At 46.5% G+C, this 14,342-nt stretch overlaps 1 protein-coding gene and 1 long non-coding RNA gene across 4 annotated transcripts in view; one reads left to right on the forward strand and one right to left on the reverse strand.

The window, feature by feature from the left end:
* LOC143258867 (uncharacterized) lies at positions 1–2,278 on the reverse strand. The gene is made up of 2 exons (XR_013032775.1): positions 1,766–2,278; positions 1–1,668 (listed from the first exon to the last, which is right to left on the reverse strand). It is a non-coding gene; the product is annotated as an uncharacterized LOC143258867 (long non-coding RNA).
* nkd (NKD inhibitor of WNT signaling pathway naked cuticle) overlaps positions 2,272–14,342 on the forward strand; it is a 21,022-nt gene continuing 8,951 nt past the window's right edge. The window contains exons 1-2 of one of the 3 annotated variants that reach the window (XM_033478946.2): positions 2,272–4,265; positions 4,555–4,927. In XM_033478946.2, coding sequence (XP_033334837.1) covers positions 4,849–4,927 — 79 coding nt within the window. In that variant the 5' untranslated portion in view covers positions 2,272–4,265; positions 4,555–4,848. Of the gene's footprint in view, positions 4,928–14,342 lie in introns of all 3 variants that reach the window. The other 2 variants (XM_033478947.2, XM_076519197.1) reach the window with 2 other exon arrangements.

Consider the following 14,342-nt stretch of genomic DNA (forward strand, 5'->3'; position numbering starts at 1 on the left):
TTGTGCCTTGGCAAAAAAGAGAATAAATCGTTTATTAGCTCGATGATCCCAATTAAAGTTTTATTTGAGGAAACAACTTTTTTTTTTTAAGCGCTCCGACTTAACACGCTTGCTCGGCCGTAATTCCGCGTAAAAATATGAAAATCCCATCTAATACATGGATAATGCTCCTCGGCGTTTTCAATTCAGCGATCAGCCAACGTTTTCTATTCATCTGCGCGCTTCCTCTTTCGCGGTTACGATTCCGATATTACCGATGCTACCGATATTCGGACATTTTGCTGCGCGAAATCGTATCGGTTCGGATCCTAACACGTTTCGCGACAGATCGACGACGTGGTAAAGCGTTCAATTTTAGCATCGATGACCTGATACGACGCGTATGTATGTATGCATGTACATATGTACGTATGTATGCACGTATATCGTTCGGATCGTGCCGATTACTACTGCACCGATAATGCTATATGGTCAATAAATAACGTCAGATTCATCGCAAACATCGCGAACCGTTCTATCGCGTCGAGATCGCTATCGTTGTTAGTTTTGACGTTTGAGGATCGAAAGTTGGAGTGTCGTTTGATAGAGCGAGAAATTGGGACTCGGCGCGATAATGGTAGATTAACGGTTACCATGCAAAATGATCCGAGAATAAATTTAACCTTTAGCGGTCGGAGCCATTTCAGCTCGAAATTCGAAATACTTTTTCCAACCTGTAGCATTTCCATTTTGTAGAACCCAGTGCATCTTGCACATATGAAATTGAATTTCTTGACCCATGCAACAACTACACATTTTACAGTTCTTCTAATACAAACAAATTTGATGATGTTAAAGTTACTTCGAAACATGATAATAACAATTTTCAATGGCGCCTTACAGTCGCCACTCGAGTTCAAAGGGTTAAAACTCTCCCAACGTTTACCATCGGTTGCGCAAACAACATTTTCGTTTTCCCGTTCAACAAAATCGCTAATTACCCGGTATAGAGTGATACATCTATATGTATAAGATGCCCATCGGCATCGTTAGATAACTGTACGTTTGTCCTGACTCAACTGCTCTGTCCCACTGTTCCTAATCATTTATCTCTTAACGTTAGTCATTAGGGTAACCAATGGTCACCCCGGAACGTCTCTTCTTGCGTCACCAACCCCTTAGTCATTAATCAACGCTCCGGGGACATGTGTGTACAAGATTGTTCAAACTAGTCTATCCCGAGAGGTTCCCCGCTTCTACGCACGTTTGAACTTCGACATCGGCTTTCGTTGCATCCTCCGCTTCGACGCCAACGTTGACCCTCTAATTGGGCCTTAGCACAAATATCCAGTAATTTAAACTGGCCGCTGGCGAACTGGATGAAGTACGCTCGCGACCCTGGGTCAACCTAGACCCGAGTGTCGCGATTCCGGGGCAAACGGGACACCGGGTGCTTTTCATTTTCGAGGCGCGGCAAGGGAATTTTTTTGTAGACTCAGCCAGCAGTCTTAGCGGTGCTGGATACACGCGCTATTCATACGTAATATTACATAACAAACGCAAACGGAACGCGCGCCGTGCGGAAGGCGCGTTGGACGGTTTCGCGTTCGGTTCGGTGGAAAAGGCCGGACGGTGCTGTGTCCGCAAGACCCGATCATCGGCCGCGCCATACGATCGCCGAATACTTAACTGAAAACAGTTTATTATTAATAGACGTGCCTCGGTTTCCCGAGCGGGTTGTCGGCTTTATTTCGAGGTTAGTCTGTACTGAGTTTTTGAACGGTACGTTTTATTCTCTTTGCTGCGTGGCCCTGCCCCCCGTTCCCTCGGGTCCCCGGACCCGACCATTCCTTCCTCAGCCCCTGCTGAGCGGTTGTCGTTTTCCTTTTGCCTCCTCCCCTCTACTCTTCTCTTAAAAACGAGACTCGCCACCGACTTTCCGACAAAGGAATAAAGAAAAGAAACAACTAGCCACGCTACGCGGTTGAGGATGGCACGGCAAACCGTAGCACGGCGCAGCACAGCACGGCATAGCGTGGCATGGTGGGCAGAGACTTTCCGTACAGGGAGAGCAAGGGGGTACTTGCCGAGCCAGTGGCGTAGATACCCGGGGGACCGAGATCACGACCACATTTCCTCATCTTTGCGCTTACTGTACTTCTACGGTCACGCACCTTCGGCAAATTGCTTCTGCAATCAATCGCATCCGCTTCTACTTTCCTTCGTCGACCGCTACTTTCGACGATTCGGGACGAGCAACTATTGTTCACGACGTCGTAGAAAATTGCGCAACTATTTGCACGCGATTCGTTTATTTTTGCTCGGTGGGGAATTCGTTGTAACGCGCTCTGTTTATTTGTAAGGCGTCGAGGACAGGTTACGTTTCTCGCAAAGGAAAAGCGCAGGCGCGCGTGCACGCGGCCGGTTGATAAATTGTCCTCTTTTTGTGCTCGGCTACGTGTAAAATGATTACCACGGCTAGCTGATGTATACGTGACAAAGTGCTTTCCGTTAAAGTTCATTCATCGCATTGCCGAGGGCGACGCCTATGTTTCTTCTGAAACACCGCTAGGAGATAATAGCGTGCGGGTACAGTCTCCAAAAAGAGTATTTCTCATTTATTCCACAACACCGGCACACTCGCGTACTTTAACCTTGAATAAGCGAGGGAAAAAAAAAACAAATAGACGAGAGCGTTTAGGAAGTGTTGGAACCCCTTCTTTGAAATTCTGACGAACTCCGGAAACGCATTAAGTGGACGCAGGACGGCAACAATAACAGCGTCGGACGTCGACACGGTAGCACTTGCAGTTTGCGATGTTCTGGGAAACATTGTTTTTTCGTTTCTGAACAAATAACAAATCGCCGGCGGACGGTCTGATATTTTGAAAATCCGAATGTGAGGGTCAAGTAAAAAAAAAAAAACGGGAACATCGTTCCCCGATGATTTCGGTTTGCCGGAATGGAGGGCACACAGAAGCTGGTCGCGGATCATTCCGGCGAATTACGGGATTCCGGGCGACGATTCCAGCGAAGCCGACGGATTCGCCGGCTGGAATGGGGGACGTTCGGCGGGTCTGATCCTTTCAAAAGAAGCCCCGTTTTTCCGAATCCCTCGAAAACCGACTTTCTCTGGAAGAAACGGATCCGGGGCAACGTCCCCGGATCACGGCTGAGAGGCTGCGGCGGCGGCGGCGGTGCGGTGCCGGCCGACGGCGACGGCGGCGCTTGATCGCGACCGTCGCAAAAATCCTCGCGGACTGTTTGTGTTTGGCGGCCGCGCGCGCGCGATCATCGAAATCCTTCGGAGGCCGCGATTCGTTCTTTACGCATGCCGTTGCGGCAAGGCGTCGCAGACCGCCGACATTTAGTGTCGTCGTAGACCACGTTTGAACCATCATCGGCTTCCTTCAAAACCCCACCAGCCGTGCGAAGCTGTCCTTCTTCGGCGTTCTCATAGACCTTCGCCGTACAAAAAGGAAGGAGAAAAAGAGTAGGAGAAAAGGAAAGTATATACGCGTGGTTGGTGCTGCGAAGGCAAAAGGGAGAAGGACGACGGGCCTCGGGAGTTGGAAGAAGGGACAGAGCGAAACGCACGAGGGAAGAGAGAACGCGTAGAAAAAGAGGAAAGCGAGGGACGCGAAGAGGAGAGAGAAGAGAGAAACACGGAGAGATGAAACAAGGAGGATATAGGATAGAATCAGAAGGATGGAACGAGGCGAAACATGAGAGGTGGAATTATAGGGAGCAGAGGGAGAGATAGGAGTATAAAAAAGAGGGAAAAAAGGAGAGAGAGAGAGAGAGGAAGAGAGGCACACCGGTTGGCCGGAGAAGGACGGCCAACGGATCCCGATGGTGGAACGGAGACGGGCTGACGAAAAAGCGGGAACGGGAGGGAGGTGAAAGAGAGACGCACAGAAAGAGCGTGAATCGGAGGTTTCGAGCCGCGCCTCCTACCTTCAGGGCCCGTGTATCCACGACTCGGCACTGTGACGACGCAGCGCCCTATGGAGGGGGAAAGGGAATTACGGGGAACGTGGTTTAGGCAAGAACGATCGTCCGTAGTCGTAGACGGGCCACGAGTCTCGAGCGATGCCGTGTGACCGACGACCCTTCCCGACGGCCGCGTTCCTTTTTCTCGGGCTTTTACCTGGATTAAAATCGGGCGTGTGTTTGTTACGCGGCCGCAGCTGTGCGTGTTACTAAATTCGGTGACAGGGGGCGAGCATGCGAGCCCGCACGTTTCGTCCCTTGCTGTCGAGACAACGATAAACGGAAGATAGAAAGTAAGGCAAAAGGCGACCGACACACTGGGACGCAGACTGGTCGCTGCTGCCTGCCTGCCTTGCCTGCCTGCCTGCCTGCCTGCCTGCCTGCTAGGCCTAACGCTGTGGCTGCTGAAACACGTGTTATTTGTACGTGTCCTCTCTGTCTCTCCTTCTCACTCCCCTCTCTTTCTCTTTCTTGCTCTTTCTCTTGCTCGCTCGCTCCCTCTGGCACGAGTTACCGTGTCACTCGATGTCCAACGAGGAGAGTATGAAGTTCTCGGGAGTGCGGTTGTTTTCGATTTCGTAGCACAAATGTGTGATCATGTACGGTGAATAAAACCACGGAGGTTGTATAACAGAAAATCGGTATTGTATGGAACACCCGGGGGACGACGTGTGACCGAGTCAGGTGAACCAAGGATTTTCTACGGAGCCGAAGCGGAATCCTGTTGGTGTTCCCGCCGCCCCGCTGCCGCCGGCCGCTGTCGCGCGTAAAGGATCAACAAGAATTTCTACGTCGGCGGCAAGGCTCGAAACAACAGAAAAAAAGAAAAGTGGCGGAACAAGAAGCCTGGAAGGAAAGTGTGCGCAGCGTTTGTGGATGCATGAGGGTCTCATGGCTACCGGATTGGTAAAGTGGTGGCGGGCAAGGTTCCTCGCTGGCTACAGACCCTTTTCTGGTAAGCTTCTATTATGTCTCTCTCTCGTTTTCTCTTTCCCTTTCTCTCGTCTCTCTTACTCTCTCTCTCTCTCTCTCTCTCTCTCTCACTCTCACTCACGCGCCTCGACTCTTCTCTCTCCCTCTCCCTCATCCCTTCTCCCTCCTACGGCCAATGTTTTTTTCCTTCCGTTGTATATTTTTTTGTCGTATACACGCACGATGTATATCGATGTTCGCGTCGAAATCACGATGTACGGATAGATCGTCTGTTATTCCGTATACGGATTGTCCGGCCGATCCGGTTATAGGCGTGATATATTTTGCGAGCCGCGCGCGGCCGTGCGTGTCCTCTTCGATGATGCTGCTGCTGCTGCTGCTGCAGTATGACAGAAGCGGATCCCACGTGGTGTTACGTCACACTTGCATTTTTCTTGCTGGTTAATCCATCGGCGCCCGGCTGTCATTGTTCTCGCGTCCACAGATTTTTACGCAACCTGCGCGTTGCTTCTCCCGTTGTCGCGTTTCCTGCGATTTAAACGCGTTTCTCCGTGTTCCGCGGTGCTTCAATTGACGCCGTTACCGCCCCTAATCAAACGAACGTATGTAGGTGAACTTAAATGTCGTTAGCGTCCGAGATATCTCTTCGATCTTTCCTGTCAGGAAACGTATGCACAGAACAGAGAAATACTAGTTGTAGAGTATTTATGCTCGATTTCATTAATAGCATATGTTTACGAAACAATCGTTAATTATCGTAGATATTTTGATCGTCGTCGATCGCGAGCCTATTTTGAACGAGAAAATATCCGAACGTACGGTACGTCAAAGACTAAGTGGAGGCGTAAAAATACAGCACACTCCTCTAAGTCAGCCGCGCGGTACAGAATCCGAAAAATTTTAATTCATCTCATTTTTAGATCCTAGTCGAGCGGTTCCGGTCCGCAAGAGGCTCGCGAAACGTCGAAACGAAAAACCACTCCGTCGGAAATACAATTTTCAAAATTAGCACATTCGTGCGCAATGTTAAATAACTCCCTCCGTGTTCCGCGGACCGAACGTCGCAACAACCGAAGAAGAACCGCCGGAGCCGAATACATATTTGCCAGCAGAAATTTAAATTTCGGACACGACAGCGATCACCCGGCGTTGCTACAATGTTGCCGAAGCCCCGACGCTGGCCCGTAGTCTCAATGACTTTTATTCCTTTATTTCCCTCCATCAAACAACTTTATTACGCATTCATAAAATTTGCATTTTACTGCGTTTCGCGCGCAAGTACCTATGCGCGGGGGGAAACGCGAGGAACGGTCCAGCGACGGTCAAAGTCCCCTAAAAAGTTTTATGGCGTTTCCCCAGCGGCGGCCGTTCACGAAAAATCGACGGGAAAACAAGCCCCTCGCCCGAGACCAGGCCCCGCCGGTACCCCCTATACATAGAACGGTCCGAAAATAAATATAAGCGTCGGCGAGGAAGAAAAGGAAAGGTCGCGGGGGTGCCCGCGTGTTTCAACGAAAACATTCCGACGGCGAAACAACGCGCGTTACCCGTCGAATTATTCACCGATCCTCTCTGGTGGCTGGCTATAGCTGGTCGGAGATCCCGCTTAAATCCCGACCGATCTCTCTCTCTTTCTCTCTCTCCTCTCTCTCTCTCTCTCTCTCTCTCTCCTCTCTCTCTCTCTCTCTCTCTCTCTCTCTCTCTCCCCGGTCTTGCGCTCTTTACGGATGCTTTCTCATGCATCAGCGACCGGACGAATTTTCATACCGGGGAAAGCTGTTGCGCCGGCAAATGATAAAAGTTACGAGCGAGCAAACAGAAAGGGGTGATTTACAAAGAAGAAACCGTTTGTCCCGCTCTCCCTTCGCTTTTTCATTCAAGAGGGCGCAAAAGCGGCACGGTGTATACCCTCTAACACACGGAGAGACGAGGAAAGGAGTTATATAGCTATCTCGCTCGGGCGAGTGAGCGCGCGCGCACGCTCGTGCACTCTGCGGTGGAGTGCACTCGTGCGATCGAGGGGTGGAGTTTAATTATCGGGACCTTGCGAGTTCGTTACATGCATTAGTCCGGTGGTTAGATAAAAGGCGACCGCTGGTATTCTCTATTCCTTCGGTATCGAGCAAAGAACACAACTCTCGGTGATCCTCGGCTTCTCTCTCTCTCCCTCTCTCTCACTCACTCTTTTTGCTCGCTTCCTCCTCTCTTTGTTCATTCTTTTTGCTCCTTGGCCCACAGAGGCACGCACGCGTGCACACGTATACGCATTGTCGACTCTAATTTCTCCCATACGCGGCCGCGTGCTTGTGCATGCACAACAACCTCGGCGGACTCGGTTTTTAACGCTTGCCCCACGAAAGAATTACGGGCGTAATTACCACGCGGCAGGTATCATTATACGCGGATGTGCGTCCGTTTCTTTATGCAGATACGATTATTCGGCTTTTTCTCCTCTTTTCTTCCTCCTCCTCCTCCTCCTCCTCCTCCTGCTCCTTCTCCTCCTCCTCGTCTCCCTCCAACGCGGCCGCCGCCGCCGCCGCCGCAGCAGCCACCGCCTCCAGCTCGTTTTACTCCTTTTTTACCCTTCTGCCTCGAATAATTGAAATTAGCGGCCGGCTTCGTTTATTACGCGTTCCGTATCGCTAATTATCGTTACCCCGCGGCCCCTTTGATGCCGACGTTTCTTTTTTCCAGCGTATATTTTACCGGAATCGCCCCACACACCGGCTTAATGATGTATCGCGCGAATTAAGATAAACCGGGGAGAAACGTTCTCCGATCCGAAGACCGCGGCGAGGCCCGAGGGAAACAGGAGTGCGGAAGGTCGCCACGGGCGGTCGAAACGTTTGAACGCTGGAAACACGGGCCGCCGCCGCGTGGAACTCGTTTTATCGAATCGGCCCCCGAGTATTCCGCCCGATCGAGATTGCACGCCGGATTACTCGATTATGCCGGGGAAATTTCGTACCACGGGGATATCGTTCCGTTCGGCTTCACGGGGACTAAAAACCGCGGCGGCGATCGCGGCGGCGGCGACCTGTTCCGCAATAAAAATTTTTATTTCTGCGCCTCTCTGTTTACGGAATGCTCCGAATCGCTCGGTTTCCCTCCCGATTCCGATGGAATCTGCTCGACCTTCGCGCCGGCAACCGAAATGGCACCGTAAGCTCTCGGACGCTTTAACCCGCGTGGCGGTGACCGGGTCCGTTCTGACCCGGTGTATCCGAATCGTCATCGGTTCAAATTGGTCGATACGTTGGAAGATCGAGCGTGAACGATGTCGGATTTTAGTTGATCGCGTGCTCGGCCAGGAAAGACGGATAATTAATTATTAAATTGCATCGTTCGAAAGTGTATTTCGAGTACTGCGAGACCAGTATAACGACGTAATTGCGTAACGACAAAATAAAAATTATACGAATTAATGTCTTTCTTCTTTCAACAATCGTATTAAGTTGAAGCTTACGTAACAATATCCTTAAATTCTTTTAATCTCTTCAGAGTCCTTCCCACTGTACTTAGTCATTGTTATGATAAATCTATAAAAATCCGCTGTCTATACGTCGCATATAATTAGTAATTTGCATTAGGGTAATTTCCAGCGTTGTAGAATTTTTGGCGAGTCCCGATCGATCGTAACTACCCCTAGGGCGTTAGTCAGGCCAGGAATCACTATGACACACTCTGCGCGAACGATAAGTCATCGGTACCCCTGGCTCTTTTCCATAAATTGAGCGGCATGTATACTTGCATACGTACGTGTTCGCACACATGTGCCGGGTTCCGAATCCATTTAGAATATAGAAATGTTTCGAGTTAAAGGCTTTTAGCGGACATCGCACTCTTCAATTTTTATCGAATCGCGTTAAACGAAAGCTGACGGAGAAATAAATCCATGGTGTTGTGTTCTTCTCAATCGTAAATCTATGAACCCATTATTGTGCATTGTAAAATATTGATCGCTGGCGACAGTTCGTTGGTCGATACAGGGAATGGGCGTTGGTCCTTAGGGGTTAATGTATGAACATCGAAGGAAACCGGAAGAAGGGCCGGCTAGGGGAACGGTTGTGCATCAATTTGATTAGAATTTGTCGGATCGATAGGCGTTCTAGAAAATTATATCCTCGAGTTATCATTAGTAATAACTTGTTAATTAATCATGCGCCTGCAATTTTCGTCAGCTACGATGCTGCTTTCTGATCACTGAGAGCAAACGTTAATGTGAAACTAAAATTATAATTCACTTTATAATTTTTACGAGTGTCCTAGATAAAGAAGAAATAATAGAAACGATTAAATTGTAGGTATTGCAGTTGATAATGAACCGAATATATTTATGCGAAACCACCGGGGTCAAAAGTATCAAGTAGAAATTTATAATGTTTATAAGTGTCCTATGTATAAAGAAGAAATAATAGAAACGATTAAATTGTAGGTATTGCAGTCGATAATGAACCGAATATGTTTATGCAAAACCAACAGGCCCAAAAGTATCAAGTAGAAATTCATAATGTTTAAAAGTGTCCTATGTATAAAGAAGAAATAATAGAAACGATTAAATTGTAGGTATTGCAGTCGATAATGAACCGAATATATTTATGGAAAACCACCAGGCCCAAAAGTATCAAGTAGAAATTCATAATGTTTACAAAAGTGTCCTATGTAAAGAACAAAATAATAGAAACGATTAAATTCCTGCCCGATGTATTCGAGGCCCGGTGGGTTTTGTATAAATATATTCAGTTCATTATCGATTGCATAATTGAGTTACAAACAACCATCATACGGAGTTTTTTGCTCGGGAACCACCGAGCGAGCCCCGCCTCACAATTCTTTTCCACCAGCTGAATAATCACGACGAACAGCATTCTTCTTCCCCGGTTAAGCATGAAACGCTTGAGGTCCGTCCGATTTCATATAACAGGGCAAGGTACCTATTTCAGTTCCAGGAATTGACCCCACATCAATTATCAGATCGAGTTCAGCCGTGCGTGAACGTAGAGAAGGATAGCGAGACACCGTGTAGGCCGGGAATGAGCTAGACAGAATGGCGGTGCCGGGATTCGTCGGATGGCTCCCGATACTTCAAAGCATGCTGCGCGGCCTGCGCGCGTCCTGTATATCACTAATCCGACAGAAAAATTTCCTTATTTTTCACCGTTCCCGTCAAATATTTGCCGGCCGTCTGGCGAGGCTCCGATGAAAATAAATCAAACCCTGGACCACCACCGCATTTCATCTCGGCTTGGGCGCTAATACCGCTAACAGCACTGATAATCAACCCTGCAATTGATCCGTCGAGAATATTCGAGGGCGACGCACCCGATTTCTAACGCTAATAAAACACACCCCGCCGCAACCCCCGAAGTGTTATACAGGGTTCCCCGGAAAGAATCATCCGATTTCAAAAATTTATATTTCAAAAAATTACACACAGAAAATGATAATTCGAACACGAATGTAACGGGAAAATGTGCGAGTTTTTGTTTACAAGTGTTCAATACGACTTCCTTTCGTTACACGTATGATATCATTGCGATATGAAAGTTCTTGCGAAACACGGTGTAACGTATCTCTGGTAATTGTTTGTGCAGTATCACAAATGCGTTTTTTTCAGTTCATTTACACTTGTAGCAGGAAATAAGTTGATCTCAAAAGCAAAACGTGATAAAACCTTTATAGCAATTATATTAGCTAGAAGAAAATCAAAGAAGATATGAGCCAGTGGGCGAAATATCTACATATTATGAGTAAATAGCTAAAAAATCTTGCTTATTGTTATTTTGTAACAGATTGCAGATGTACTTATTAAAATAATAATAAAAAAAAAATTTACACTTGTAGGTAAAGGTGGTACAAAGACAAGATCCTTTACAAATCCCCAAAAGAAGAAGTCGCATGGGGTTAGGTCGGGGTGATCTCTGAGGCCAACTGTGTAGAACCATATTATCGGACGAACTGCGACCAATCCAACGGTTTGGTACATGAGACAAAAAATAATAAAAAGTAAAACTCGCGCATCTTCCCGTTATATTCGTGTTTGAATTATAATTTTCTGAGTGTAATTTTTTAAGATATAAATTTTTGAAATCGGATGATTCTTTCCGAGGAACCCTGTATTTTTTTCATTCGCAATTGATTATCGAAATTATATGCGGATACTTTCCAGTGAAAATGAAGTTTTTATCATCGGCATTCCGCCTTTAAAATCGAAACACCCGCGGTAACGAGGAACGGGGTGGCTGAAACGAGACGCTTCCGGAAGTGTTTTTTTTAATTGACCAAACTATAATATTATGCAGAATAACAATGCGGTATTATACAACATCAAATATGCACCGTCTGCCAGTGATTCGGTAAAGTAAATTCTCCGGGGCTTTGCTCCGTATGAATTATGCATGGTGCGCGGTTTTTCGAGAAACTAAGCAGCAGATAGCGATTCGAAATGTTTATTCTTTCAACGCTGCGAACCCCCAATTACCGTCTGTTGTTACGCTACTAACATAACGATAATTAGAATTAAAATGCGAGCTCCGAGAATAATAGATACCGCGGTTTTGTGTTACACTTCGAAGCGGCCGTCTAGCTTTCTTTTTTTACGGATACGGTTTCTTCAGTTTTTCGAAAAAGCATACGAATGATTTTATCTAATTCGAGGCACCGCCAAGCGACACGAAATTTGGGGCGGCGGCGTAGGTGTAAATTAATAGCCAATCGTATACGTTACAAAAGCTATCTAGTTCCAGAAGCGTCTCCTTTACCTCACGGCACTTCTTGGATGTCGCGTAATTGTATATGCCAGGCGCCGAAGTGCAACGTGACGTTAAAAAGAAGAAAACAAGAGAAAAAAATAAGAAACTGCTGTCCAACTTCCTCTCTCGAGGCGGTGTCACCGAAGTGGCAAGTCGCGCGCTAACTAGGGCACAGCGTATATAAAATGATTTCGCTTCTCGCACAACCGAGTCTCCCAGTTTATCAGAAAACTTCGATCTCTTTGATGTTCCAAACGAAAATACGTTTCAACGTTGCCTCGACCGTAACGCCGCAATAAAAAATGCTACCTCGAAACGATCTTCGGGCCGTGAACGGCCCGAAAGAAAAACAGGACGCACAATATGTCTGGCGGAGTTTTCTACGCGGTATCGGTCGTAAAAAAAAAAATTGAAAAGGCTCGATAGCGTTAGCCGATCGACGGCCGATGAATTGAAATGGGACGGGACAGCTTTGTGTTTATCCGGCGAAGGGTGCGAGGCGTTTTACACGAACATTTTTGAGACACTTCGTCGTTTTATCGTGCGCTCGCGCGACTGTCGTGGGCGTTCTTTTGTGCAGGACCGTTGCGTAAAGGCTCCTTTTCAACGTTTCATTTCGTAGGAACGCTTTTACACCGCCGTCTCTAGGTAACGGTAAACCACCCGGCGTAATGCAGACACATTAAAGAATACATTACACCTCCGCGGCGCGAGCGTGTAATGCCTGCGAAGTAAACGCCGCACAAATGGACGCGCCGTTCCTTTTCGGTACACTTTCGTTTAACTCATTAAGTCCGCGGCGACGTGAATAATTTTCGGGCCGAGTCGTAGACGAGACGCATTAACGATAATTGTGCTTTTACGCGTGGAATTCGGCCGCCGATTACGGAAGAGAACCGGGGCCGCGCGTTTTTATCTGTAATTTATGAATTTAATCGCGACGCCGTGTCCCATCGATTCCCCAGATCGCTAACGTGGTTCGACGATATTTTACCCGGCGCCTTTTACCTTTGTACTCTTTTTCCTCCTCTTTCTCCATCCCGGCCGGACTTTTTCCATCGACGCGACGAGTATAATTTGCACGGAGTTGTCCCGTAACTAGCGATGCGTGTAATCCGTTAGATTGTAATTGGAGTGCGGACGTTACGCATTCATAATATTTATGAATATTTATGAACGCGCGGACCGTGCGTGCGCGAGCTCTAGAATGTTATTAATATCTAATGAAAGTGTTAATACAAGCACCCGGCCGGCCTTTCGGTTGTAGTTTTTCGCAAATTAGGTTGCCCCCCGTCCTCGTCTCGTTGCAAGCCACCGGGCAGCTTGTAACACATTATTCATGATATTCAATTTTCTCGAGACTTTGCACAGTCTGCTGTGTGCTCTAAACGTTTCAATTTTCTAGCTTTCTATGTATGCTTCGAGATAGGACGGTGATTTATTCGCGGTTCCGATTGTCCCATAGAAATGGGGTTGATTCCGACCGATTCCGCGTGTTTATTTCAGATCGCGCGAGGTAACAACCCCTTCAAAATAGCCCCGAAAATACTTTCCGCGCTCCATGACTTAAGTACCGGGCAGCACTCAGAAACTAACTATAAATACAGTCTTTACCGAGGCGGATGTTACTTTGATACCTTTGAGATGCTGACTTTTGTTTACGAGGGGTTGGTGACGCTCAACCATAGGCGACCGGGTTTAATTCCCTTTGACGAGAAATTCAGGCTAGACACGTTGCCACTGAGAGACATTCCGCGCTCGGAACAACCACTAAAACTGTAACCTCTATTTTTACTGTTTTCCCCCGGTCGCGAACTCTCTCGGTCTTCTATTTCTTTCGTTTTTTCTTTTTTTTTTTTTTTGTTCGCTTCGTACCGTTACAAGTAGCGCAAAAAAAGCGATCCTCGCTTCTGGTTTTCTTCCTTCATTTACATAGCAATAGAATTTCATTTTCTTCCTTTGTATCGTTGCGGACGCGTGGTATATGTGTATGTGTATGTGTATGCGTGTGTGTGTTCCATATGCTGTACCCGCGCAAACATATTATTAATTTAACTCCGTGAATCGCTTTAATTTATTCTTGTTTGCCACGATGATCTATTGATCTATTTATATTTGCAAATTAAATAAATTGATATTATAATTATATATATTATATATATATATATATATATATATATATATATATATATATATATATATAAATTGATATTATAATAATTAATATTATTTAATATATTGATCTATTTATATTTGCAAATTAAATACCAGAGCTTCGACGATCGTAGACGTTTTCTTCCCAGTGAATTTTGAAAAAATTCGCTTTTCAAAAGACATCTGATATTTGCTAAAAACTGACAATAAGATTTCGATAACAAGCCCATAACGTGGAGTTTTAGGATTTCACAGCGGGGCGCTTCTTTCAAATTTGTAACAAAATTAAAAAAAAAATCCCTTTTTTTATAAAAGAAATTAATTCATCTCCCGCACATGCATATTGTGTTAAATACAAATGTAAAAGAGCGGTGGGTAGACTGTGGAACAAATTCAATTTACCAACCAGAAAATGCTCGACGGTAAAACCGCGGTAATGATGTCATTCACAGTTCATTAATATTAATCGGCATTTGAAAAACGTGCAGCTACATTATCCGTGGTCTAACCGTGACATTTTCAATGTTTTAA

The sequence above is a fragment of the Megalopta genalis genome, chromosome 2 (assembly GCF_051020955.1).
Source record: "Megalopta genalis isolate 19385.01 chromosome 2, iyMegGena1_principal, whole genome shotgun sequence".
NCBI lineage: Eukaryota > Metazoa > Arthropoda > Insecta > Hymenoptera > Halictidae > Megalopta > Megalopta genalis.